At 47.5% G+C, this 27,618-nt stretch overlaps 1 protein-coding gene across 1 annotated transcript in view; it reads left to right on the forward strand.

Annotated features, from left to right (window-relative positions):
* Window positions 1-1,083: 1,083 nt before the first annotated feature.
* Window positions 1,084-27,618, forward strand: part of HSPA12B (heat shock protein family A (Hsp70) member 12B) — a 58,292-nt gene continuing 31,757 nt past the window's right edge. Inside the window, exons 1-5 of the mRNA XM_079990845.1 lie at window positions 1,084-1,300; window positions 11,307-11,368; window positions 21,370-21,470; window positions 22,154-22,278; window positions 25,198-25,384. Coding sequence (XP_079846971.1) covers window positions 11,326-11,368; window positions 21,370-21,470; window positions 22,154-22,278; window positions 25,198-25,384 — 456 coding nt within the window. The 5' untranslated portion in view covers window positions 1,084-1,300; window positions 11,307-11,325. The remainder of the gene's footprint in view (window positions 1,301-11,306; window positions 11,369-21,369; window positions 21,471-22,153; window positions 22,279-25,197; window positions 25,385-27,618) is intronic.

The raw sequence follows: 27,618 nt of genomic DNA on the forward strand, positions 1-27,618 counted from the left end.
CAGGCAGAGGGCCTTCTAGGTGGTGGCACCCGCCCTGTGGAATGCCCTCCCATCAGATGTCAAGGAAATAAGCAGCCCTGTTTAGGGAATGTTTGATGTTTTATTGTGTTTTTAATACAGTGGTACCTCGGGTTACAGACGCTTCAGGTTACAGACTTTGCTAGTGCTTCAGGTTAAGAACTTTGCTTCAAGATGAGAACAGAAATTGTGCTCCGGGAGTGCGGCAGCAGCGGGAGGCCCCATTAGCTAAAGTGGTGCTTCAGGTTAAGAACGGACCTCCAGAACGAATCAAGCTCTTAACCCGAGGTACTACTGCATTCTGTTGGGTGCTGCCCAGAGTGGCTGGGGAAACCCAGCCAGATGGGTGGAGTATAAATAAATTATTATTATTATTATTATTATTATTATTATTATTATTATTATTACCCTCTCCGCTCCTGCAATTTCCAGCAACTGGGATTCAAAAGCGTTCCTGCCTCCGACTAGCCATTGTGCTCAGTAACCCTCCATAGCCCCTGGGCTAGGTGATAAGACTCTGGCTAGGTGATGCGGAAGATGCTCTCTGCGGTCCCGTCTGTTGCTTCCTATGCACGTTTGAAACGCCCCCTCCCTCCAAAAACGAAAAGAAAACAGATCTTGAAAGGCAGCCTATATATGAGACACAGTTAACCTTTCCCCTCTTTCCTCTCTCTATTTTTCTTGGCCTCCTGCAATTCTCCACCCCAGGCCTCTCTCTCTCGAAGAATCTGCGCTGGGGAAGGGGAGGGTCTTTCCTCCCCGCCCTCCCCCCCCTCCCCACATGTTGTGTCTGCCCTCCACATCTTGCACATTCCTGCAAAGGAATCCGGGGGGGGGAGCCTCCCTACATTTAGAAGGGGGTGGTTTGTTTCGGCAAGGGCTCCCGCGCTGCCCAGGCAAAGGAGAGAGGAGGAGGGAGGTGTTGGGGGTCTATGTCCCGCAGGGGTGGGGCAGGCTGAGCCTGCCCCCCTTCTTCCTCCCACCCCACCGTCCCATGCAGCACATCTGCAGCTGGGCTTGCAATTTGAACCAGAGCCAGGTCTGGGCTGGGCCAGGATAAGGGGGTGGGGAGGAGAGGGAGGCCTGGAGGAAATCGGGAGGAGAGGCAGAGAGAGATTGAGGACCAAGCAGACCAAAGGACTCTCTCTGGGCATGGTCTTCAGGTCTTGCAAGGTCCAGAAGAAGAGGTGGCCTCAAGGGAAGCAGGAAGGTCAGCTGGACTTGGGGGGCTTTGTCCCGGCCGCGCCAGCTGCGGTTTGCTGGCACCGCCCGTGAAGAAGAGGTGAGGCTCCCTTCTCGGCAAATCCTTTCGGGCGAGAAGAGTTTTGGAAGAAGGAGACAGGCAGTTCTAGAAAGCCATGGGCAATGCCAAGGTTGGGGTCGGGGGTGGCGGCTTGTGGCGAACGTAGGATGCAGGGTGGAAAGAGGTTGGAGATTAGGTGGCATCTCTCCTAGCCCTTCATGCCAGGGGAGGGGAGGGTGGGGTGGTTGGTGGGGTGGCCTTGGAGTCGGAGAGGAAAAAGAAGTTGGGTCTCACCCCTGCTCAGGTGACCCAGAAGCTTGCTGGCTGGCTGGCTGGCTGGCTGGCTGGCTGGCTGGCTGGCTGGCTCCCGGCCTCTGAGCCAGACTTTCTGGGCAAGAGACCACCTCGTAAGGTTGTTGTGAAGATAAATGGAGATATAGGTAGGTTGTGAGTTACCCAAGACTGCAAAAACTACCCCAAGCAATGTGGGAGGGCTGGGGGACTAGCTTGGGGTAAGACTGCAGGTCGTCTTTGACTTACGTATGGATTATCAGGTGCATTAAAAATAAATAAATCTGTTTAACAAAGTTTACACCCCACTTTATTGTAAGATCAACCACCACCCACCAAACCTATTTTGGTTTTTTTTAAAGTAAAATATTTGAAATTGTCAATAAAAAACAGTTAAAACAGGATTTGGAAAACAACCAAAAGATGATTAAACAGTAGCTAAAACAGGATAAAATGCATGTCATAATAATAATAATAATTTATTATTTATACCCCGCCCATCTGGCTGGGTTTCCCCAGCCACTCTGGGCAGCTTCCAACAAAATATTAAAATACTGTACAATAGTCTATTAAACATTAAAAGCTTCCCTAAACAGGGCTGCCTTCAGATGTCTTCTAAAAGTCTGGTAGTTGTTGTTCTCTTTGACATCTGGTGGGAGGGCGTACCACAGGGCGGGTGCCACTACCGGGAAGGCCCTCTGCCTGCTTCTCGGTAACCTCACTTCTTGCAGTGAGGGAACTTCTAGAAGGCCCTCGGCGCTGGACCTCAGTGTCCGGGCAGAACGGTGGGGATGGAGATGCTCCTACAGGTATACCGGGCTGTTGGCCGTTAAGTTGTTCATGTCTGGGGAGGCTTGCCTAAACAAAAATGTTTTAAGCAGATGCTGGAAACCCAGCCAGATGGGCGGGGTATAAATATATTATTATTACTGTATTATTAATGAACACAGTAAAGGCACCTGCGTGGCGTCAACAGGCAGTGAGTTCCAAAGTGTACGTAGGAGCTGCCTCGCTAAAATATTGATTTCTTACAAGTGTGGGTGAGTGTGACATGGCCTCTGTAGCAGGGCCGGTTCTGCAGTTCAGAGATGTCACAGAATAATAGAATTGTCAAGTTGGAAGGGACCCTGAGGATCATCTAGTCCAGCCTGCCCAATGCAGAAATATGCAGCATTGCAGGATTGTGATCTGTCTCAGGATATGGGGATCAAACCTGCAATCTTGATGTTATCAGCACCATCTCTATCCAACTGAGCTACCCAGGCTGTATTGAGTGGGCCTATTTGGGGTAAGCCAATTCCATAAGTATACAGGATTTGAACCCAGGCCTCCAAGTCCCCTAATTCAATGCTCTATCTCTCCTTCTTTCCTCCAAGGGGTTCAAGATGCTGAACGCAGCTCTGCATTTTATACCCTTAGCAACAATGTGAGGTAATAAGGCCCAGGGTCATCCTGTGAGTTTCATAGCAGAGGAGGGATTTGAATCCGTACCCTCTCAAGTCCTGAGTCCAGCCCTCTAGCCAATACATTTTATTGTTATCTGCCTATTTGTTTTACGTAAACCATTTGAGGGTTTTTTTATATATAAAAAAATACATTAAATAAGGAATAAAGAATAATTACACCACACTGGCTCTCGTGAGGTCTGAGCCCTGAGTCCCAATTCCAGGAGTAGACACCTGAAACATCTGGAGCTTCCAGGTTTGCATAGCTAAAAAATATTGGAGAAAAAACTTGGACTTGCAGTGGCATCGTAACTCTTCTTACCTGGGGGTCAAAATGTTCTACACCTGCTCTATAATAGTGGCATGAAAGTTTCTTCGAATCACGACTTCTCAGTACTGAGTAAAAGCTTTTCCTGGTCAGCAACTGGAAAGGGAACCAGGCAGAAGGCCTTCTCAGTGGTGGCTCCCACCACTGTCAAGGAGATGAGTAACTATACAGCTTTTAGAAGACGTCTGAAGGCAGCCCAGTCCGATGGATGGGGAATAATAATAATAATAATAATAATAATAATAATAATAATAATAGGCAGGTGACCCTTGCAGAAACATGGGCCTAGAACAGTTTAAGTTCCCATCTGGAAAATAGTTAAGGGTTGCCTTGGTATTGCCTGAGGTCTACAGGTCCTCTTGGAACAGATGAACTTATGAGTGTGTGAGAGGGGTCGGGGTGGGGCTTTTTTGTTGATTATGATTCCCAAAATTTCTGAGTCTCATCCCTGCAGTTGGAAAGAGTATGAAAGAAGTCCAGTAGGTAAAAAGGGTGGGAACAGCTCTCGGAAGCAAATAAGTGTATACAGGGAAGAATACTGGCCTGAGACAACAGGGACCGATGTATAATTCCCCACCTTCTTTAACCATCCCATGATATTCAGAATCAGGGTTTGGGAAGGGTATATTTCTCCCCACTCACCTTTACAAGAAGACACACTTGTGTTTAACAGGGAAGATAGTTGTGAAACGAGTAACAGCCTGGAAAATGCATTGAAAACACTCCGTGTCCCATGGTGCAGTGCTCCCTGACAAATGTCCATGTCCCTGTGGGCTGCTCAAATTTATTGGTTTAGACTCAAAAGTCTCAAAGAAAAACTTCTTTCTGGGCTCTTGATCTCCATACCTAAACTTGTCCCGAGATGAGAAAATAAGAAGCCAAACTCATTTTAACCATTCAAGGACTTTGAGTGTGGAGCAGGGTGGTGGTACTTCTTCGAAATTAATTTCCCATGATCTGTGCGAGAAGAGGAAGATGGAAGGAGAGCCTGATGAGGAGGATATCTGGAGGTGCAGACCTTTCTTTTCTTCCTCTTCCCTCCTGTAAACAGAACAGCCAAAAGATGGAACTAGACCATGAACTGCAAATCTCTAAGCTTCTATTAGCACTTAAGATTGTGATGACAAACAGTGGAAGAGAGATCCTGTTTGCAGGTGTCCCACGGTCATCTGGCTGTCCACTGTGAAAAGAGGATGCTGGACTAGATGGGCCATTGGTCTGATCCAGCAGCCAGCTCTTCTTATGTTCTGACCCACCTTAAACAACAGTATGGATAAGCCCTCAATTTCAGCTTAAACTAGGCTTCTCCAACCTAGCACTCTCCAGATATTTAGGACTACAACTCCCATGAGGCTGCGTTGGCTGGGTCTAATGAAAATTGTAGTCCAAGGCATCATGTTGGGAGAGGCTTGGTCTGATCCTGCAAACTGCCCTTGGTTCATTTTTTGTTCGTTTTCACAATGGGCTCGCAGACTTTAACCGTTAGCAAAATTGGAAAGAAATGCTCTTGAATTCCTGCTCTGCATAAGTGTTTATTCCGGAATCTAACAAAGGGAGGGTCCCCTGTTCTAAGAATTTGCTATGTTTCTCTCCACCTGCCTCCCCTCAGTCCCTCAGAAGGAACCAACTGGCTGTCCACTTTGGTGACCCTGTCTCAATGGGCAGCACCCCGGGAGATTTCCTGCACTTAGTGGCTCTTGATTTGTTGCCGAAAAATGTGCCACCAGACCCCCCCCCCCTTGACTAGTCTGCTGTAGACAACAAACGCTTTCAGTGCTCCTTTATCCAGAAAGCAGGCCGAGTGAGCCAACAGTTTCTCAAGGCTGATTGTGAGAAAAGGCACAATGCTTTGCAGAGCCCTTTTTGCACGCTGAAAACTGCTTCAGAAGCAAATTATGATCGCATCTTGGTGGTTGCTCTCTCTCGCTTGGCTTCTGCTCAAAGTTGTATTCCCCCCCCCCCTTTTTGCAAGAGGAGGTGCGTGCGGGGACAACGCCACTGCAGCCAATCAAACGCTTGTGGTTCTTTCTGTAGCAGTGCCCTTTGATCCCACAGATGGAAATTATAATCTTATGTATGCTTTGCCTTTTACATCATAGGAAACAAAATACTTTCACTACCAGAAGTCAGGGCAGAGAAGCAAACATATGCAAGGCAGGAGAGAGGGAGAATTGTTGGTGCAATCGCTGGATCGGATGTTCTCTCCATGTTTTGGAAATACTTAAACCCAAATACTGTGTTGGGACTGATGCGTAGACCGCATACCTTAAATTATTCCGGCATCACGGGGGGGGGGGGTTGGACTTGATGATCCTTGGGGTCCCCATTCCAACACTACAATTCTATGATTCTATAAGCCCAGAGAAGGATCTCCAGCAATTCCTAAAATGAAAAGTGCTAGTTCTACTTGAGACTCAAAGCTCCTTTGGTGCCTATGAATCCAACTGTGTCAGAGTAGTTCTTGTTGAAGAAAAGGCACTCTGTATATGCTCAGGGGCCCTTTTCTTCTTATGACCCATGCTCTGGAACTCATAAATGGTTTGAGGGCCACACCTGCCTATCCCTTTTGTAATAATATCTCTGTCTGTCATCCTGACGGCCCTCCTTTTTCTAGTGATCTATTATTGGATGACTAGTTCTAAAGAAGTCAAAAATATGAGCACCTGAGGATGCTTTGTAAAAGGAAAACCAGGTTCCCAAAGTTTCTTCTCCCCCAGCTTTGCCACCTGATATGTAGTAACACACATTCCCATCTAAAAAGTGGGGTGGGAATAAGATGGTTAAATCCAGAGTCTAAAAGTAGCATTGCAGAGTACTCCAAACCTCCATGTCCATGAGTTCAGTAATCCTTATGACTGAATTCAGATAATCAATTTATCAAGAAAACCCAAATAACTGCCTGGTCCTTCCATTCAAAAGAAAACCCCCCAAGCAGCTTGCAAATTAAAACCTGCACACCGCACTGTATGAAACACCGGCAGCTCTGTAAATAAATTGCCCTTGGTGGTGATGATAATCTTAAAACTGCTCAGCCGCAAGCTGAGACAAGCCTTGCAGAATCTGAATTACAACAGCTTAGCTCCAATGGCATATCTGCAATTGCTTTGCTCCTGAACTGCTAGAAACTGCCTGAAAACTGAGATCTAAGGTTTTGTAAGCAAAATGGCCAGCAAGCCTTTCGGGAGATGACTAACTTGGTCAAATCCAAACCATTCGTTTCAATCTATTTCTATAACCACTTTAGCAGTCATGGAGAATCCTAGGAACTGCTGTTTGTTAAGGCTGCTGACTGATCTCATGGAGCTGCAGTTTCTGGCACCCACCAGCAAACTACAATTCCCAGGGTGCTCCATGTCTGTTCAGTAGTAAAGGTAAAGGTAAAGGGACCCCTGACCATTAGGTCCAGTCGCGGCCGACTCTGGGGTTGCGGCGCTCATCTCACTTTACTGGCCGAGGGAGCCGGCGTACAGTTTCCGGGTCATGTGGCCAGCATGACTAAGCTGCTTCTGGTGAACCAGAGCAGCACACGGAAACGCCGTTTACCTTCCCACTAGAGCGGAACCTATTTATCTACTTGCACTTTGATGTGCTTTTGAACTGCTAGGTTGGCAGGAGCAGGGACCGAGCAACGGGAGCTCACCTTGTCGTGGGGATTCGAACTGCCGACCTTCTGATCGGCAAGTCCTATGCTTGGTGGTTTAACCCACAGCACCACCCGCATCCCATAATGATACTTTAAATGGAGAATAGCAAATTTAGAACAGAATAGTGAAAAAACTAGTAAAAAGGTGAACCAGGGCACTATGAACCATATATTTAACAAATCGATTTGGTTCCCTTTATTCTACTCTGATTAGAGAGCTAGTGTAGAGACTGTTGAATCAGGAGGCCTTTGGTTCAAATCTCACACCTGCCATGAACTCACTAGGTAGTGTTAGTCAAACCCACTCTCAGCCTTGACCCTTCCATCTACAATATGGGAATAATAATCCCTGTTTACTTTATAGGGCTGTTGTTAGGATTAAAACTATAAATGCACTGGAAGCACTTTTAATATGATGCCTCAAATAGTGGAGGCAGGCAGGATGTGTTCAGATGTGAACAGGGATCGCCCCAAAGCCCAAAGTTGGTGGGTTGGCAGACTGCCAAATTATGGACCACCTTTAACTTCTTTGCATAAGAACATAATCAGAGGCTGTTGGATCGGGCCAGCATCCCGTCTTGCCCTACATCCTGCTCTCACAAGGGCCAGGCAGACGAGGCCCTGGCATCAGTTTGATTGGCGCCCCTGGTCTCTAATGCAGAGGGTGTGCTCTTTAAATCAGCTTTATAGATCTCCACAGCTAATATCACTGGAGTCATTCTCCATTCCCTTCCCACCCATTCCTGCATCTCTATTTATAGGCGGTGCAGTTACGGAAATGTGTTCCTGGTCAGGAAGAGCTGGGCAGCTGCAGTTTCAGAATGAGATCTTTCCTCTCGGGACTTCCGGGGTTTAGAGCGGCCTGTTTGGAACACGGGGTGTGGCCCCTCCTCAGATAGCCTGCTGCTGTTGTTTGTGCCCAGTATCTGGCGATCTTTGGCATATCGATTCTGATCATTGAGGCGTGTTTGGTGATAGATCAGCTCCTGTAGTTTCAGTCACACAGAACTGCAGTCCCCAGCACCCTTAGCAAACTACAGGGGAAAATCATGTGCTTCAAGTGTGTATTGGATGTGCTTTAAATGTGTGGCTCTGCTGCCTCGTTTTTCTACTCTTCAGTTTGGCTTGCCCCAAGTTCAAGTGGACTTGAACGTTCACACACATTCTTGTTCCTACTTTGGCAAGCAATTTCTCCTAAGGGTATGCATTGTATGCTCGAACTCGGGACAAAAGGGAGAAACGTGCTAAGAGGAAGGCACGCTTGGCAAATCCACACTGTGGTCAACTCCCGCCCAGAAACCAATGTCCCCACTGTGGAAGGATGTGTGGATCCAGAATTGGCCTCCACAGTCACTTACAGACTTACTGTTAAGACCAGGGGTCAGCAAATTTTTCAGCCGGGGGCTGGTCCACTGTCCCTCAGACCTTGTGGGGGGCTGGACTATATTTTGAAAATAAATAAATAAACAAATTCCTATGCCCCACAAATAACCCAGAGATGCATTTTAAATAAAAGCACACATTCTACTCATGTAAAAACACACTGATTCCCAGACCGTCCATGGGACGGATTTAGAAGGCAATTGGGCCGCATCCAGCCTTAGTTTGCCTACCCATGGTTAAGACCGTGTTCAAGGAAGACAATCTTACTCAGCTACGAGTGATTGCCAAAGAAGAAAAAGAACCAAATTTTGTGGTCAACGCACATCCCCACCTGAGACAGATGTTCAATATCACATCTCACCCACCTTTCGCAATGGCTGCTAATCACCAAAGCTCTTTCCGGTGTGCGTCATATTCTGTTGGACTTCAGTTTATTACATTTTATATGTTGTTAAAAATATGTCTTTCATAAACAATATTCCAAATTAAAACCATGCGATAAAAACATACTTTAGAAGTTAAAAACAGACGTCAATTAGCCTTTGTGGAAATATGTTTCCTTAATTGCCTGCATGGGCCTAGCAGAATAGAAAAATTGTCAGCAGGCAATTTAGAATTTAAAACGGAAGGTGCCTTCCAAATCTCTATTTGCAGAGTATTCCACAACTCTGAGGTGATGGCACTAAAGTCTTGGTTTCTTCTTGCTGTCAAACGAGCCTTGCTTGAGGGATGGCCAGTGACGCTCCTGCAGAGAATCTCAGGATTCGCTCTGGGATGAAAAGGCTCAGGAAATCCCTGGACCCAAGTTGTTCAGGGCGTTGTAAATTAAGAGAAGGACCTTGAACGTGGCATGACTGGAAGTGGGCAGCTGTTTTCACAATGGCAACACATGTTGTTGGGCAGGTGCCCCCGTCAGCAATTTGGCTGCAGCATTCTGCACCAGCTGGAGCTTCCGAACCAAACTCAATGACAGCCCCACATAGAGCGCCTTGAGGTTACCAACACTAGGAGTCTTCAGACCACTGCAGCATGAATAGAGCGTTCTGAAATATGCAGTGTATGGAGTGCGTGGGCTGTGACGAAAAATAATACGTATTTGCCAGCAAGCAACACATATTGATGGGCTTGGCGTGATGTTGCCTTCTGAGGGCGGGCAGTGGGGTGTTCAGAGAGGTCTGCCAGCATAATGGCATCTCAGCAACATTACCATCCTGAAGGAGCATCTTCACCCCCATCGTTCAGCCCAGACACTTAGCTCCAGCTTCGAAGGGCCTTCTGGCGGTTCCCTCCATGCGAGAAGTGAAGCTACAGGGAATCAGGCAGAGGGCCTTCTCGGTGGTGGCACCTGCCCTGTGGAATGCCCTCCTACCAGTTTTCAAGGAAATAAACAACAATCTGACATTTAGAAGACATCTGAAGGCAGCCGTGTTTAGGGAAGTTTCTAATGTTTGGTGTTTTATTGTGTTTTTAATATTCTGTTTGGAGCCACATGGAGGGGCTAGGGAAACCCAGCCAGATGGGCGGGGTATGTATGTATGTATGAATATCATCATCATCATCATCATCAGATGCCATGGACTGGCTGGACACAGACGAATGGTGGGAGGAAGGAACCAGCTGAGGAACCACCAAGGGAACAAGGCTCAGAGCCTGGGTATTGGTAGTGGGACGATGATGAGTGGTCCGATGGAGATGAGAGAGAAGACTGGGAAGAGGAGGTATCAGAAGCTGAAGGGATAACAGGGCTCTGTGAGCAGGGAGACTCTGTGGCAGAGAGAAGTCCAGAACCAGAGGCAGAAGCTGAAGCAGGAGAGGAGGGAGGCCAAGAGGCAGAGAGGAGTCAGGCTGCTGAAGAAGTCATCAAGGTGTCTCCCCCTCTCTTGTGACCAGCTCCCCTCCCTCTTGGTCTCCCAGAACCAGGAGAGGAGTGAAGAGGGTGGAGGAGAGGTTGGCTGCACACAGGCTTGGGAAAAGCCCTGGAAAGGAGGGGACTTACACGGCTGTGGGGCGACGGGGACTTTCAGTCTGGGCAACTGATGCATGGTGTAAAATATAATAATAATAATAATAATAATAATAATAATAATAATAATAATAATAATTTATTTATACCCCGCCCATCTGGCTGGGTTTCTCCAGCCACTCTGGGCAGCTTCCAACTGAATATTAAAAACAGTACAGCATCAGACATTAAAAACTTCCCTAAAGAGGGCTGCCTTCAGTTGTCTTTTAAAAGTAAAATAGTTGTTTATTGCCTTGACATCTGGTGGGAGGGCGTTCCACAGGGCAGGCGCCACTACCGAGAAGGCCCTCTGTCTGGTTCCCTGTAACCTTACTTCTCGCAATGAGGGAACCGCCAGAAGGCCCTCGGCGCTGGATCTCAGTGTCCGGGCTGAACGATGGGGTGGAGATGCTCCTTCAGGTATACAGGACCGAGGCCATTTAGGGCTTTAAAGGTCAGCGCCAACACTTTGAATTGTGCTCGGAAACATACTGGGAGCCAATGCAGATCTCTCAGAACCGGTGTTATGTGGTCCCGGCGGCCACTCCCAGTCACCAGTCCAGCTGTCGCATTCTGGATTAATTGCAGTTTCCGGGTCACCTTCAAAGGTAGCCCCATGTAGAGCGCATTGCAGTAGTCCATGTGTGGAGTTTAGCATTAGCTGGAACAAATAAAGGCTTGGAGAACCCTGAAAAATTCATTGCTGCTTGTTGGGATTTTATCTTATCTACAAGAAATGCACACAGGACAACCTCTCCACATGAAATTTGGCTTCCTTGATGGTTTCAAGTACTTCACCCACCTAATATTAAATCATTTTTGTATATGCTTTGCTGCCTTTTTGTACTTCTATTGTTTTTATTAAATTGGTTTGCTTTATTTACTTCAACAAAATCTTTTAAAATAAATAAATCAGAGGGCAATTTGATTGGGATGTTCTGTCTGTCTTTCAGCCAGAAAAGGGATGTGAAGATGTCAACGCTTGTGGAACCAGCAATGCACACTCTCCAGATCGGTAAGAAATACTGGAAGATAATCAGTGATATGGGAAAACTGGGCATATTCAGCCTGGAAAAATAAAAGAAGGTGGGTGGTGGGCAGATGACCTGGGTACCACTTTCCAAATCTCTGAAGAGGGTGAAGACAATTTCTCTACTGCCTCAGAGGGCAGTAGACACTAGACCTGGTAATCTTACATCACCTCGCTGTTACTTACCAATGCACTGGGTGGGAGTTCTGTCCAAGGCCAAGGAAGAAGGAAAGATAACACGTTGTTGTTTCGAACATGTTTTGAATTGGCAGCCTTAGCTGTGTTGCGTTCCTGAACTTTCTGAGGAATTGATAAATGTCACTTCTACAACGATGTTGGGATTGGGGATTACTGCAGAATAGCCAGAGGCAAAACAAAGAAGTTGCTTCATAGACGGCGCTTCAGAATGTGTTGAGAGAATATCAACCCACCTTCTGACTTATTTTTCAGGCTCCTTTCCTAAAAAAAACCAATAAAAACACAACTCCAGGGATTTCAATTTGACCTTTTTGCTGGGGGAGCAAAGATGGACAAAGGTGCAAAGCCCTTCTGTCTACACCTAGGGTCTTGATCCAGATTGTGGTCTTTGTGTTGGCAGTGTGTGTGAGAGTGAGACAGACAGAGAGGGAACCAGTCCTCTTGAAGAACTACACAATCCAAATCAGAATTCATGTTGTTGTTGTTTAGTTGTTTAGTTGTGTCCGCATCATTGTGACCCCCTGGACCAGAGCACGCCAGGCACTCCTGTCTTCCACTGCCTCCCGCAGTTTGGTCAAACTCATGCTGGTAGCTTCCAAAACACTGTCCCACCATCTCATCCTCTGTTGTCCCCTTCTCCTTGTGCCCTCCATCTTTCCCAGCATCAGGGTCTTTTCCAGGGAGTCTTCTCTTCTCATGAGGTGGCCAAAGTCTTGGAGCCTAAGCTTCAGGATCTGTCCTTCCAGTGAGCACTCAGGGCTGATTTCCTTAAGAATGGAGAAGTTTAATCTTCTTGCAGTCCATGGGTCTCTCAAGAGTCTCCTCCAGCACCAGAATTCAAAAGCATAAATTCTTCGGCAATCAACCTTCTTTAAGTTCCAGCTCTCACTTCCATATGTATATCACTACAAGGAAAACCATAGTTTTAACTATACAGACCTTTGTTAGAATTCATATGTTTTTTAAAAATCCCCTTTTTATATTCTAGCCTATATAAAAGCTCAGATTTGCTCAGAAAGTGTGCAGGAAGCCCATGCTGATATCTCAAAAGTTAAAGAGGCGTCAAAATGGATTTCCATGTGTCAGAGAGTATGAGGCAATAAGCACGCTGACCTTGCCCGCTCCCCATGATCAGCAAAAGCAGAAAAAAATATCCAAAATTAAAGAAGTGAGACTTATTTGCATATTTTAGGCACCTTATGGAATTCCTGTGGAAGCAGAGTGCTTCTGGATCATGTAATCTAGCCCAGCCTCCTGTTCTCACTGTGGGAAAAGGGGCACGGGTGGCGTTGTGGTCTAAACCACAGAGCCTCTTGGGCTTGCCGATCAGAAGATCGGCGGTTTGAATCCGTGCAACGGGGTGAGCTCCCATTGCCCTGTCCCCGCTCCTGCCAACCTAGCAGTTTGAAAGCACACCAGTGCAAGTAGATAAATAGGTACTGCTGTGGCGGGAAGGTAAACGGCATCTCCGTGCGCTCTGGCACTTGTCACGGTGACCCATTGTGCCAGAAGCAGTTTAGTCCTGCTGGCCACATGACCTGGAAAGCTGTCTGTGGACAGACGCCAGCATGGTATGAAAGCAAGATGAGCCCTGCTACCCCATAGTTGCCTTTAACAGGATGTTATGTACTGAGCTGAATCCTAGAACAATAGGATCCAGAATGCAGCAGTCTGATTGGTCTGCAGGAGCCACCCAATCCAGCTCCAGGTGGAAGTGAATCAGCAACCTGATTGGCTTGCAGGAGCAGCCAATCAGGCCTCTGGAGGAGGTGAATCCGCAACCTGATTGGCCTGCAGGAGCAGCTCTGAATTAGCCAATCATGAGGGGCCCATTGTGTAAATAATGTATATAGAGCTAGACATTTTGGGGAAAGTTTCATTCATTGCTACTATGAGCTGAATAAAGAGCATGAAATTCACACTCAACTCTGAGTGTATTTCACGGGACTTAACCACCCAGGGGTCCTTTACCTTTTTCCTTTTCTACCTTCTCACTGTGGCCAACCAGCTGCCCCAATGGGAAGCCCAGATCCTCTGACAGGAGACGCAGAATGTAGCCACCGTTCTTCATGCAGCACATTGTTAAACTGTGGAACTCCCTGCCACAGGATGCAGGGATGGCCGCCAACTGCGGTGGCTTTTGAAGAGGATTAGACATGTTCATGGAGGAGGAGAGGGCGATGGATGGTTACTAACCATAATGGCTCTGTTGTGCCCCCACAGCTGGAGGTAGCAGGGGTAGAAACCACCAGAGGGGAGAGTGGCTCTTGCGTTCGAATCCTGCTTGCAGGTTTCTCACAGGCATCTGTGAGGTCAGGATGCTGGACTAGAAGAGCCCTTGGCCTGATCCTGCAGGCTCTTCTTATGCCAGTGACCGTTCCACTTTTCTTGGGGATGTGTTGGGATTGCCTGCGTACGTAATTGCAATTCCTTTCGCACAGAGGAGGCTGAGGGCACGTTTCAACTTACCTGTGGCATGATTTATAATTTACACCCGTGATGTTATTGTTTCCTAAGAATTTGTGTACCGTTTTGCGAGGCATCCTGTTTGCTGCGTGAGCTCAGTTCCAGCGGCTTTGATCCCAAAGCAGCTATTTGTTTTCATTTCGGCAGAGTGCCTCTTTCATTTCTTCCCTTCCACCCCCCCCCCCCCAATACGCTCAAGTAAGAAGATCTGGGTAAAGAGCCTTCTCTGAGAACATGTTGGTTTCATTTCAAAATCCTGGCTGGTTTCTGTCTATTTTTTGTACAAGATGAAATATTAACATGACAGGCAACCGAGACAGAAAAAGCCACTTAGGGAATCGGAGAGAAGGGTCTGGTGTCGTGTCTCTCCAGTTGCTGATTCTTCACAGCGAGAGTTGCTGTGACTAATCTCTGGAGCTGTATTTGGAAAGGGACAAAAAAAAAACACCCATCTTTGACAGGCTCATAAAACCCAAACCTTTTAAAACAACTTGCTTCTCCAGACGTTGAGCCAGGAGCTGCGATGGAGTAACTCTCTCAAAAGTTGTCCTTCTCAGGATGTTGGTGGTCTGGGAAGGATAGAGGGGGCCTACTTTAAAGGGATGGTAATCTTTGGTTATACCGTATATAAAGAAAATACTGTCTGTCTCTGCCTTTGCCAACGTGGGGCAACCAGAATGGTCAAGGAAATGGAGCTACTCCTGTAGGGGAAAAGGTTGAAGTTTGGGGACTTTTTGGAGAAAAGGCTAGTGAGAGGCAAAATAATAATAATAATAATAATAATAATAATAATAATAATAATAATAATTGTCAGAGCTGCCTCTAGGTCCCAGCTCACAGAGGACCAATGCTAGGCTGTCGTTATGTACAAAAGTCTTTATTGAGGATTAGTTTCCATTTCAAAGCCGTAGCGCGCAGCTCTACGTCTTAAAGCCTAGACCGGCGAAGTACCGTCTGAGTCTCCTCCCCTATGACACCAGTTTAAGATCCTAGCCCTGCTCCACCTTTTACGCTGCTCTCTCCTCCTCTGGGTCCTCCTGCCCGCTGGGGCATTGCCCTTTCTGGACTCTTCCGACGCTGAGTCGCTTAGCTCCTCCCCCTCCCTCCGGCGGGCTTTAGGACCCGGTTCCCAATCCTCATTCTCTGCTGTCCCGCGCTCCTGTACATTTGAACTTGCCTCTCGCGCCAACCCAGTGACCTTCCTCCTGACCGTTACACTACTTCTGTCACTGCTTCCCTCTTCTGGGATACTGGCCAGATCTGACCTCCCCTCCGTTGTCTGACTCTCCGATGGAGGTGTGGTCAGCCCTGCTTTATCTTCTCTCCCTGGTGGGGAATGCACTGGCCCCGATCCTTGGGACTCTTCCCCCCCACTCTGCTCTGGTGGGGAAGCTGGTCCTGATTTCCAACTACTGCTCTGGGAGTCTCTGCTGCCCCCTTGCTCCTGGGGCGTTCCCCTTGGGAACCCCCTACCCCTGGCCACTGGCGCCCCCTTCTGTGAATCTTCCGATTCGCTGGAGAGGCTCGTGGAATCCCTCGGTCCACTGTCCTCTTCTCCTACGCTCCCCTTGGATTCCTCCCCCTCGCTCTCCATCTCCTCTCCTCCCTGTGCCTCTGCTCCTGAACCCCTGACAATAATAATAATTTATTATTTATACCCCGCCCATCTGGCTGGGCTTCCCCAGCCACTATGGGCAGCTTCCAACAAAATATTAAAATACAGTAATGCATCAAACATGAAAAGCTTCCCTAAAGAGGGCTGTTTTCAGATGTCTTCTAAAAGTCTGGTAGTTGTTTATTGCCTAGACATCTGATGGGAGGGCGTTCCACAGGGCGGGTGCCACTACCAAGAAGGCCCTCTGCCTGGTTCCCTGTAACTTGGCTTCTCGCAATGAGGGAACCGCCAGAAGGCCCTCGGTGCTGGACCTCAGTGTCCGGGTAGAACGATGGGGGTGGAGACTCTCCTTCAGGTCTACTGGGCCAAGGCCATTTAGGGCTTTAAAGGTCAGCACCAACACTTTGAATTGTGCTCAGAAATGTACTGGGAGCCAATGAAGGTCTTTCAAGACCGGTGTTACGTGGTCTCAGCAGCCGTTCCCAGTCACCAGTCTGGCTGCTGCATATACGTGTCTGGAGGAAGTTGGACAACAAAGGGGTTTTCTCCCTCTCTCATAACAGAGGAACTCATGGGCGTCGGATGGAGCTGAATGTTGGGACATTCAGGGCAGACCAAATGAAATATTTCCTCACTCAGAGCAGATAGACTGTGGAACTCCCTGCCACAGGAGGCAGTGATGGCCACCAACTTGGATGGCTTTAGAAGAGGATTAGACAAATACATGGAGGAGGAGAGGGCTATCGATGGCTCCTAGCTATGATGGCTCTGCTCTGCCTCCACAGAGACAGCAATGCTCCTGAATTCCAGTTGCTGGAAACCATGGGAAGTTAGAGGGCTCTTGTGTTCGAATCCGGCTTGCGGGTTTCCCTTTGAGGCATGTGGTTGGTGTCCCTATTTCCCAGGGACAGTCCTGGATTTACAGAAGTGGTTTCTGATTTGATCCCAGAACGTCCCGCTTTTCCTTTGGATGTCCCTTTTGTCATTGGAGAAATGTTGGAGGGATGCCGAATTAGAGAGGCCATTGGCTTGTCGCATAACTAGTTATGCGACCCCCGAGCTTGAGAAAGGGACACGACAAGGCTGCCCAATTTCCCCATTACTTTTTATTTCAATCCTGGAAGTTTTGCTAATCATGATAAGAAGGGACCACTTGATACAGGGTATTCAGGTCGGAGTTAAACATTACAAACTTAAAGCTTTTGCAGATGACCTTGTTTTGACATTACAGGAGCCAATAGCTAGCACCAAGAGGGCACTAGAACTAATCCAGGATTTTGGTCAAGTGGCAGGATTTAAGTTAAACAAGACAAAAACTAAAGTTTTTTGGGGGGAAATCTGACCCCGATTGAGAGAGAAAGGTTTCAGAAGGAGACAGATTTAACATTGGTAAAGAAGGTAAAATACCTGGGGGTGAATATGACTTCTAAGAATGTTAATTTATTTAAAGATAATTATGAAAAATGCTGGTCATTGCTGGCCATTGGCTTGATCTTGCAGGCTCTTCTTGCGTAGTTTTGGGCTACACACCCTGTGGCCCCTGCCAGGACAGGATGCCAGGCGAGATTGGCCGCTTGGCCTGATCCAGCCGCGCTCCTCTTAGGGTGTGTTTGGCAAGTACCTGGGCAGACCAGCCTTGTCAAAGGAGGCCTTGAGATCTGAACCAGTGCCCCCCAGCCCCCTTCCAGCTCTGAGAGAGGCCCTCGCTGCTAGGGATCTCAGAAGCCTTGCCCTCCACTACCTCCTCCTTCTCCTCCTCTCTCCTGAACCAACAGCTGGATCCTGTCAGCCAAGAAGCCATACTTCTGGCCTGGAACGGGGCAGCAGTGATGGGGGGGGGGGAGCAATTAACTCCATCCCCTAATTGGAACCATCTGCGGCGCAGGGGAGTGCGGTCTATGCGCCGACGGGATGGAGACATGTCTGTCTCATTAAGCGCGCATTGCGTGGGTGAGACGAGGCGTCCAGCACACCCAGGGCTCCAATCCGCACGAACACCACGCATAGCTGTCAATGTCCCCCCTTTTGTTAAGGGAATTCCCTTATTCCGAATAGGATTCCTCACAAGAAAAGGGAAAAGTTGACAGCAAAGCCAGAGGCATGTTTGCTTCAGATAGCGTAGAGAACGATACCCGCCTCTCTTGGGCTGGAGCAGAGTCCCCTTCTTGGAAAATTGCAGTCTGCAACACCACACACACACACACACAGATATCCCTCCTTTTTTCCAGGCTTGAGGTTTCTTAATTGCAGCTTGAGTCCTATTGATTTCAACAGAGCAAAAGAACCAGTTTGCACATTTGGGCATCCAAGTGGCAAAGACCTTCCTGGCTTAATAATAATAATAATAATAATAATAATAATAATAATAATAATTTATTTATATCCCGCCCTCCCCAGCCAAAGCCAGGCTCAGAGTGGCTAACAACAATAAAAGTAACACAGTTTACATAGAATCACAATCAATTAATTGAAATGCATTCTAAAATCAATTCATTCTAAAATCTATTCAAAATCAAATTAATGGCAACCATTGGGCTAGAGTTCTGTGAGGATTACCAAAGGAGGGGGGTCAGACTGTGCCTTGGCCCAAGGCCTGGTGGAACAGCTCTGTCTTGCAGGCCCTGCAGAAAGATGTCAACTCCCGCAGGGCTCTAGTCTCTTGTGACAAAGCGTTCCACCAGATCGGGGCCACAGCCGAAAAAGCCCTGGCTCTGGTTGAGGCCAGCCTAACCTCCCTGTGGCCCAGGACCTCCAAGATGTTTTTATTTGAAGACCGTAAGGTCCTCCGTAGGACATCCCAGGAGAGGCGGTCCCATAGGGATGAGGGTCCTAGGCCGTATAGGTGGTTCCAGGTCAGACTTCACTGGCAGGAGAGGTTGAGGACCAGAATCTTCCTTCTCCTAGATGGGCTCCCTTCCAAGGTGGACGAGCCTCATCTGCCGCTCACTTCCCTCTACAGCAGCCTTTCTCAACTTGTGGGTCCCCAGATGTTGAACTACAACTCCCATCACCCCTATCTAGCAAGGCCAGAGCTCAGGGATGATGGGAGTTGTAGTCCAACAACATTTGGGGACCCACAGGTTGAGAACCGCTGCTCTACAGCCATGCCTGCCTTAAATAGGGCAGGCCACGCCCCCCAAGCCAGCCAATTGGCTAGCCAGGGGGTGACACGGTCGGGGATTCCCTCAATCGCGCAGAGGCTGAGCTCCAGCCGCCACAGGCGTGGTGGGGATGTGACGCCCGCAACGCCACCTCCTTTGCAGGGTGGAAGTGGCTTTGGCAGACTGGCTGGCTCGGGTCCCTCAGCCGCTTGCTTGCTTACTCTGAGTTGTCTTTGCTCCTGGCAACCAGCACCCGCTGGCCAGCCCCAGAGGCACCATTCGCCTCAGGAGCTTGGCAGCGCTGCTGCAACAAACAGCCGTGCAAGCCTTTGTGTGGCAGAGATGGAAGAGGGCATCAGAGGAAGGAGGGAAGGAAAGAGGGACAGAGACCAGTGTTGCCCGTTGAACCCCTGGCCAGCGTTCAAGTCACCATTCTAGGTGCTGATAGTCCAAGGGAGTAGAAAAAAACTTTTTATGTATGCAACGACAGCAGCATGGATGCTATTAGCCCAGAGGTGGAAAGAAGATAAAGCCCCTACTAGAGAAGAATGGCAAATCAAACTGTTGGACTCTGCCGAAATGGCAAAATTGACCGGAAAGCTCAGGAACCGAGAAGACCAAAACTTTAACAAGGAATGGGAGGGGGGTTGTAATTTGTCTTGGAGACCACTGTAAACAGATGAAAACATTAGCAGAATTGCAATAACACTTGTAATGTAATGGGTATTATGCAGATAATGAAGTTTTTATATATATAAAAAATATGGAGTATAGAAAAAGATGCAGTAGAAAAGATTTAATAACAGAACCCATGGAGGGGATGGTGGGAAGTCCGGAGATTCAGAGAAATCTCTTAACTGTGAATATGTGTTATGTTATCTTTATAATTTTATACTTGTAAAATCAAATAAAAAATTATGTGTGGTTTTTTTTTAAAAAAGAAAACCACTGTTGAAACCCATTGGCTACCCAGTTTGGCCATTCTCAAGGTGTGGCCACTGTCACATGCTGAAATCTTCTAGGAGCCACAGGTAAGAGCTGAGTGCAGGGTGGCAACCAGATGTGGACAAAATACCTCAGAAGGAGCAGGATGAGTCCCTCACCAGAGGTACTACCACTCCCCTAACACCCCCATGGAGGTATAGGAGGCTTACTATCCACATTAAAGAACAGTATGGGCGAGCCCTTATTTCCAAAAGCTCCAAAGTCTTTTGGAAGATGACAGAAGTTTTGGAGTTTGAACTATTGTGTTCATTCTAGGGAAATACAGAGTGCTGCTATCCATACTTGCTCAGGGATAAAGTATTTTGAAGTTGAAGACAGAAGTATTGTTTTGGGGGGACAGGGGGTGGGCAGGTGTGGAGGATTCCCTGGTCCTGTGCCTCTGAGAGTGTATTAACTTATGATCTGTGTGTGTGAGCTGCACGGTCAGGGAAAAAACAATGCTGTCCAGGGTTGTAAAGACTGCGGAGAGAATAACTGGGTGCACTCTTCCCACCTTGAATCAAATCTACACTTCCAGGTACCATAAGAAAGCTGCAGAGGTAGCACAGGACAGTGCGCACCCCAGAAATGATCTCTTTCAGCTTCTGCCTTCTGGAAGAAGGTCCAGGGTTATAAAGACTAGGACTAGCCGCCTGAGAAACAGTTTTTATCCAAATGAGATTTTGGTTTTAAACGCAGTGTAAGGTAGTCTCTATGGGAATATATTGTATTTAATTATGGGGTATCAGAGTTTTTAGGGGGTTAACCAGGCTGGGATAGCTGGGATAGCAGGCTTGTTGGGTTTTGAATGTCTGATGTAGATTTTTTCAATTTCCTTGTTCTGTATGGGACAATGACAATAAAGATTATCGTATCATATCGTATCGTGGAATGCCCTCCCATCAGATGTCAAGGAGATAAGCAACCATCTGACTTTTAGAAGACATCTGAAGGCAACCCTGTTTAGGGAAGTTTTTATGTGTGATGTTTTATTGTGTTTTTAATATTCTGTTGGGAGCCGGCCAGAGTGGCTGGGGAAACCCAGCTAGATGGGTGGGGTATAAATAAATAAATTATTATTATTACTACCACTATTATTATTATTATTAACATCATCATCATCCCTGGTGGCATCTACAGTTAGGGCTAAAAAGCCCCTGCTTGAGACCTTGGCGTCAGTGTGCAGGCAATAGTAAAACGCACAACAAATTCCTCCCAAATAATCCTGGAAGCTGTAATTTGCTAAGGGTGGTAGGAACTGTAACTCTGCCAGGGTTAAACTACCCAGATTAAGGGTAGTTTTTAATAAGGGTTAAATTCCCTGGATTCTTTGGATGAAGTTCATGTGCTTTAAACTGGCATCAAATGTGCTTTGAACGGTGTGGTTCTTCCTAGATCAACCAATGGTCTGACTCTGTATCTGTGGCAGCTTCCTTTATTCCTTTCAGACTTCCCTTTCAGCCCTGCAAATGAGGAGCCTGACACAAAGCAAAGAGCTGATATGATTAAAAATAAATGCTTCCCTTCCTAGTCACCTCGAGGGAGATTCCCACTCATTCTTGGTGACCAGGACAGGGGCTTTCGCAAACCTACTTCCCTTGCTATCTCTTCTTATCCGCCAGGTGCAAACGGAGAACGATCCCGCACCCCGTCTCCCCAAAACTCTCCCAGACTCCACAACGAAAGCTGCAGCATCGCCCCTCTGACGCCGTCCCAGTCGCCGGTAAGCGGGGAGAAGGGCATGCGAACCAAAAACCGACCCAATTCAGAGCAGTGCCCTGGGGAGGTTCACAGGCAGGGTGTGAGGGTGAGAATCCCTGCCCCCCATCCTAAATAGCCTAAGTTCAGTCTATTGCCTGCCATGTCCCTTTGAGTATTCATCTGGCCTTGTTTAAAAAGCGGTTGTCACAGCATCTTGTGGCAGTGAGTCCCAGAGGCCACCTGCAGTGTGCGAAACACGTCCTTTTCGCTTGTCTTAAGCCAGCTGCCTACAACAGTTTTCTGTCTCTTTCCCCCTTTCTCCCAGTTTTATTTACTTAGTTGGGAAGCACTGTTTAAAAGTTAAATATTCAGATTCCTGCATTTCAGGGGGTTGATCTAGATGGCCCTTGGGGTCCCTTCCAAGTCTACAATGCTAAAGCAATCCTCTCCCATCTAGCCTGCAGTGGAACAGTCTGGGATTCCACCATCTCACTCTGAGAAATGGGTTAAGCCAGTCTTCACCGTTCGGGTGCCCTCCAGAGGATTCGGACTACAAATCCTATCAGCCCTGGTCTGGGACTGATGGAAGCTGTTGTCCAAATCATCGGGGGGGGGGGGGCAAAGGCACCGCTAAGCCCACACATTCTTAGCCGGGTGTGGTGAAATTGCCCTCCAGGATCTGAATCTTCTGCCTTCTGTTTCCAGAGGAATGAAATCCGGATGCGCCAAACCGCTCCCTTCTCTGTGGTGGTAGCCATTGACTTTGGGACGACGTCCAGCGGCTACGCCTTCAGTTTTGCCAGTGACCCAGAGGCCATCCACATGATGAGGTACGTGGCATTGCCGGGAGGAAGAGTCCTGCATCGCAGGGGGGTTGGACTAGATGGCCTTTGGGGTCCTCTGCGATTCTACGGATACAAGAGGGTCAAAATGAATTCCCTGCAAGCCTCGCCCTGCGTTAAAATCCCCCTCTGTGAGGTTGAAGGGTGGCACAGGATCCAACCCCCAGGGCTGGTCGCCAGGAATAGATAAGACAAGGAAAAGTTCTTACCAACTGCTTTTTATTCAATATTCACAGAGAGAGGCTTGGGAATGCCGCCTCTTGGAAGAATGGCGTTGCCCTGAGTGAGTCTCCACCCGCTTGCTCTCTCTCTCTCTCTCTCTCTCTTTTTTTTATTAAAATTTTTTCCATGAAAAACTCCAGTCATATCAATTTACACATCACATATTTTAGCTTATTGGACCTCCCTCAACTTCTCTGACAATCATTCGTAGTTCGAATCCTATCTTCACATTCCTTAATTTTAATATTGCCATTAAACACTATATTTCTGACCTTATTTGCTTTCTAACAATATTCCTTGTATTTTCACAAAGCTTCTTTAAAGCACACTAGCGTTGTACAGTCCTCACATACAGTTTTCAAATACTCCGTAAATTTTCCCCAGTCCTCAAAAAACCTGTGATCCTTTTGGAATCTGATTTTCCCAGTTAATTTATCCAGTTCTGCATAGTCTGTTAATTTTGTCCTCCATTCTTCCAAAGTCGGTACTTCTTCTTGTTTCCATTTTTGGGCCAACAGTGTTCTTGCTGCGGTGATTGCATACTGAAAAAGTTTACAGTCTCTCCTATTTATGTCCATTCTTGTTATTCCCAGCAGAAAGGTTTCTGGTTTCTTAACAAAGCTATATTTTAGCATTTTCTTTAGTTCATTATATATCATCTCCCAGAACCCCCTTACTTTCTTACAATCCCACCACATATGCATGAATGTACCTTCTTTCTCCTTACATCTCCAACATTTGTTACAAGTTTTGTACATTTTTGCTAATTTTACTGGTGTCATATACCACCTATATACCATCTTCATAACATTTTCTTTCAATGTGACACATGCTGTAAACTTCAGGTTTTCATTCCATATTCTTTGCCAATCATCCATTTCTATGTTATATCCTAAATCTTTGGCCCATTGAATCATGACCACTTTTACTTCCTCATCCATTGTATGCCATTCCAACAGAATTTTATGCATTTTGAAAATTATCTTACAATCATTATTGACAATTTCTGTTTGAAATTTTGAATCTTTTTCTTTGTACCCTTTTTCTTTCACATCCTTTTTAAACATTTCACTACCACCCGCTCGCTCTCTCATGCGCCATCGCTACGGGTGCTGAAAAGTGCATTCCCTTATTCTGAATAGGATTCCTCGCAAGAAAAGGGAAATGTTGACAGCACTGCCTTTGAGCTCTTTGCTCTCCTACTTTCAAGGCCCGCCGGGTTCTGGGAGAGGGAGGGTCTGGAATGCTTTCCAAAGACTCTGCATCCGTCAGCTGTGCTTCTTCCTCGTCCCCTCCCATTATTTCCCAGCTTTCCCCCTCATCTGCCTCTGAGCTGTGACCTCCCTCAAATTCTGAACTGTCGTCTTCTTCTCTGGAAGGGTCAGGCTGGGAAGGCGGTCCCCACCATGCCCAGTCCCTGACATGAATTTTACCTGTACCTTCTCTTGCGGGGGCCCAATTAGTGCCAGGGCCTTCCGTTAAGAGTTTGGGTGTAATCCTTGACGCCTCCCTTTCCATGGAGGCGCAGGTTACAGCAACAGCCAAGGTGACATTTTTCCACCTTTGCCGCATCAAGCAGTTGGTCCCTTACCTTTCCCGCCCTGATCTGGCTATAGTGATCCATGCAACGGTTACCTCCAGGCTTGACTACTGTAATTCGCTCTACCCGGGGCTGCCCTTGAAACTGTCCCACAAACTCCAGCGGGTGCAGAATGCTGCAGTGAGGCTCCTCACGGGGTCCCTGCCATGGGATCATATTCACCCAGTGCTTTACCAGTTGCACTGGCTCCTGGTGGAGTACAGGGTCAGGTTCAATGTGCTGGTCTTGACCTTTAAAGCCTTTTGTGGCTTAGGGCCCTCGTATTTACGGGACCGCCTCTCCTGGTATGCCCCCCAGAGGACAACCATAGTTTAGAGGTCCCGGGCCCTAGGGAAGTCCTCCACCAGGGCCAGGACCTTTTCAGTGATGGCTCCAAACTGGTGGAATGCTCTGTCCCATGAGACCAGGGCCCAACTGGATTTAACTTCCTTCCGCAGGGCCTGTAAGACAGAGCTATTCTGCCTGGCCTTTAATTTGAATTCAGCCTGATCTTTTATTTCTCTTCTCTTCCCTCCCTCTCCCCTTTTATGGAGATTACCCGCTCTGAGACCCCACAGCTAATTCTCCCCTGGCCTCCTCGCTGGCCCAAGTAGGACTAATTCAGCCAGCTAGCCATGGGGATTATCTAATGCTTATTAGATGGATTTCCCCTAAATTGATTTCTGAACTTTGAATTTTATTGTTATTCATGTTTTTATACTGTATTTTATGCTGCTTCTACAATTAAGTATTTTAAATTTGTTGTTAGCCCGGTTTTTGAACCGGGGAGGACGGGGTATAAATAATTTTATTATTATTTATTTATTATTATTATTATTATTATTATTATTATTATTATTACCTGGGTTTATTGGTGGAGGGACAACTGCATTTACGTCTCCCCTGCCTGTGGATGCCCCAGTTGTGCAGCAGGTTGTGGACCAGTGAGTGAAGTGGACTGGGAAGGGGATGTGCGACCTCTTTCAGTGAGTCCGTAGGCTGAATAGAGGGGCCTGGGTGGACACTACCCAGCCATTGCATCTGTGGTTCCCCACACCTGTTTAGGTTACAGACAAGTCAACCCACTTTCTGAACCCTCCTTCCAGGAAATGGGAAGGCGGAGACCCAGGAGTAGCCCACCAGAAGACCCCCACCAGCCTCCTCCTGACTCCAGACGGCAGTTTCCACAGCTTTGGCTACACCGCCAGGGACTACTACCACGACCTGGATCCCGACGAAGCTCGTGACTGGCTGTACTTTGAGAAGTTCAAAATGAAGATCCACAGCACTAGCGTGAGTTCAGCGGCTGAAGCCTCCTTTGGGGGCCATGCAAGGCACAGTATCCTCGACTGATGGGATATGGAAGCAGTTTCAGGGCAGCCAACAAATTCCTCTCAGCCCTGAGGCTCAATATTTGAGCTCACAAGGACTGTTTGAAGGTGGAATGGTCGAGCCCCAGGAGGTTCTGGACTCTCTGTGCTGGGCCCGGGGGTTAACCCAAGCAACGCAGTGCAGGTCCAGTCCCAAATCCAAGGATTCCATGAGGAATCAGTCCGACAGGGCCAAGGCAGGAAATCAGGCAAGGTTAGGCACAGGTTCTCAGGCAGCTTCCGGCAGCCTTTTATCTCTGACGGGGTAACGGCCGGTCCTGATCCCCCGGTGACTCACCTCCCTGTCTCGCCCAAAGGCAAGCACTCCTCCTGCGAGTACTCAGGTCTCTCCTTCTCTCAAACCTGAGTCTCTGCAGCTCGGGAGATGTTGGTGGGTTACTAGACCCAGGAGCCGCCTCAGCCTCCCATGACCCAACAGGTAGTGGAGCAGCTGTAAGTGATGGCCCAGCTGGAGGCAACGAGGTAATCCCCACATCTGGAGCCAGGGCAGGCTCAGGCCCCTGACTCGGCCCAGCTGGTGCTTGCAGGGGAACCTGTGCAGATTGGGGCTCTTCAGAATCAGGCCCCAGACTCGGTTCAGATGCCTCCTGAGGCAAAGGATCCTGTGCAGACTGAGACTCCTCCAGCTCCAAGCCCGAGTCCCAGGCCATCACACCCTCCTTCCTTGGAGGTTTTTAAGCAGAGGTTGGGTGGCCCTCTGTCAGGGACCATATGACCCCTGCAATGCAGGGATCCCAGCTAAAGAATCCTGAACAGATGCCCATCCAATCTCTGCTTAAAAACCTCCAGTGAAGGAAAGCAATTTGTGCAATTTGTAACCACGAGGCTTCCATCTATTCTGCTGTATTTATTTTGCAAGATGTTTGTTGCATTCTTCGTTGAGAACAACGCAACAAAAGTGACCTTCAGTTTTCAGTCGCCCCCAAGCTTCTCCTGGACGCTGGGTGCTCTTTATCCAAAATGAAAGCAGCCTCTCTCAGTTGTTTGGTTTTTTTTTTTCCTTTCCAAAGAGAGGTGTGATGATTGGTGTTGATATCTCAAACTCTGAGCTCTCAGAGACGACCAGGAACAAGTTAGGCAGGTTCTGATAACCTAAAGGCAGGACTTGGTGATTCTAACCTGTTTGTGCACATCTGTTTTGTTAAGAATGCCATGTGAACACTTTGAATTAAGCTACTTAAGAGGAAACCCATTTGCCTTCAGGGAGATTCTGTCTGTTCCATTGGGCCATGACACAGATGATCTCCCAGGTGATCTTCAAACTCCCATGTGCAATTTGCAGCTGATGGTCATGTTGGAATATGGATAGATGCTAAGAGAAGATATATTTATTAGATACTGTCCTTCCTTCCTCATGTTTGTGAGTTCAGCAGAATGGTATCCCTTTCCATCTTAAAAGGGCAGCTTAGATAGGCTAGTTTTAGCGTTTAATTTTTGTTTGCTTTTTTATTAGTCCCAGTCTCAGTCAGTTTTATTGCACATAGCCAAAGGCTGCCACAATGTACACAGAATTATTTGACAATTAAAAGAAAATATACTGAATTGATAAGCTTTTTTATTAAAGATTTTCTTGTTTTACAAAAGTGTTTGCAATGTCTCTCTCGTGTTTTTCCCCCCATGTGGCATTTTTACAGATCAGTTTCATTTGTTGAGACATTAGGAATTCAGGGTGCTTTAAGGCAGATTGGGTTCTCCTAGCATTACTCCATCTCCCCCTCTTAAAATAACAATCAAAAACAAGGTAAAATTACATTTACTCACTCAGAATACTTCTTGAAGAGTAGCAGAGCAGCTTTGCTCAGGTAGGCTGAAAAGGACTATTCGGTTACAAAGACATGCTTAAGGCTAGCTTAAAAATGGAGTTGCAATGCAGTCTGTCACTGGGTGGTGGTCTAGGTGGAAGCATGCAGGTGGAGAAGGGAATATTTATGAGAGGCTCAAGGGGCCTGTGTATGTCCCCTTGAGGCTAGAAGCCAGCAGGAGTCCAGGTGAGATGTAACAAGGGGGCAGGGCGTGTCGGTGGGAAAAGATCAGGACCTTGGTCAGTTCCCCGTGGAGAAAGCCTACAAGGGAATAAGCAAAGGACAAGCTTGCTTCCCTGGGTGTCCAAAGCCAAGAGTGGGACTTCATAGCCCT

The sequence above is a fragment of the Podarcis cretensis genome (genome assembly GCF_951804945.1).
Source record: "Podarcis cretensis genome assembly, chromosome: 9".
In the NCBI taxonomy this organism is placed as follows: Eukaryota; Metazoa; Chordata; class Lepidosauria; order Squamata; family Lacertidae; genus Podarcis; species Podarcis cretensis.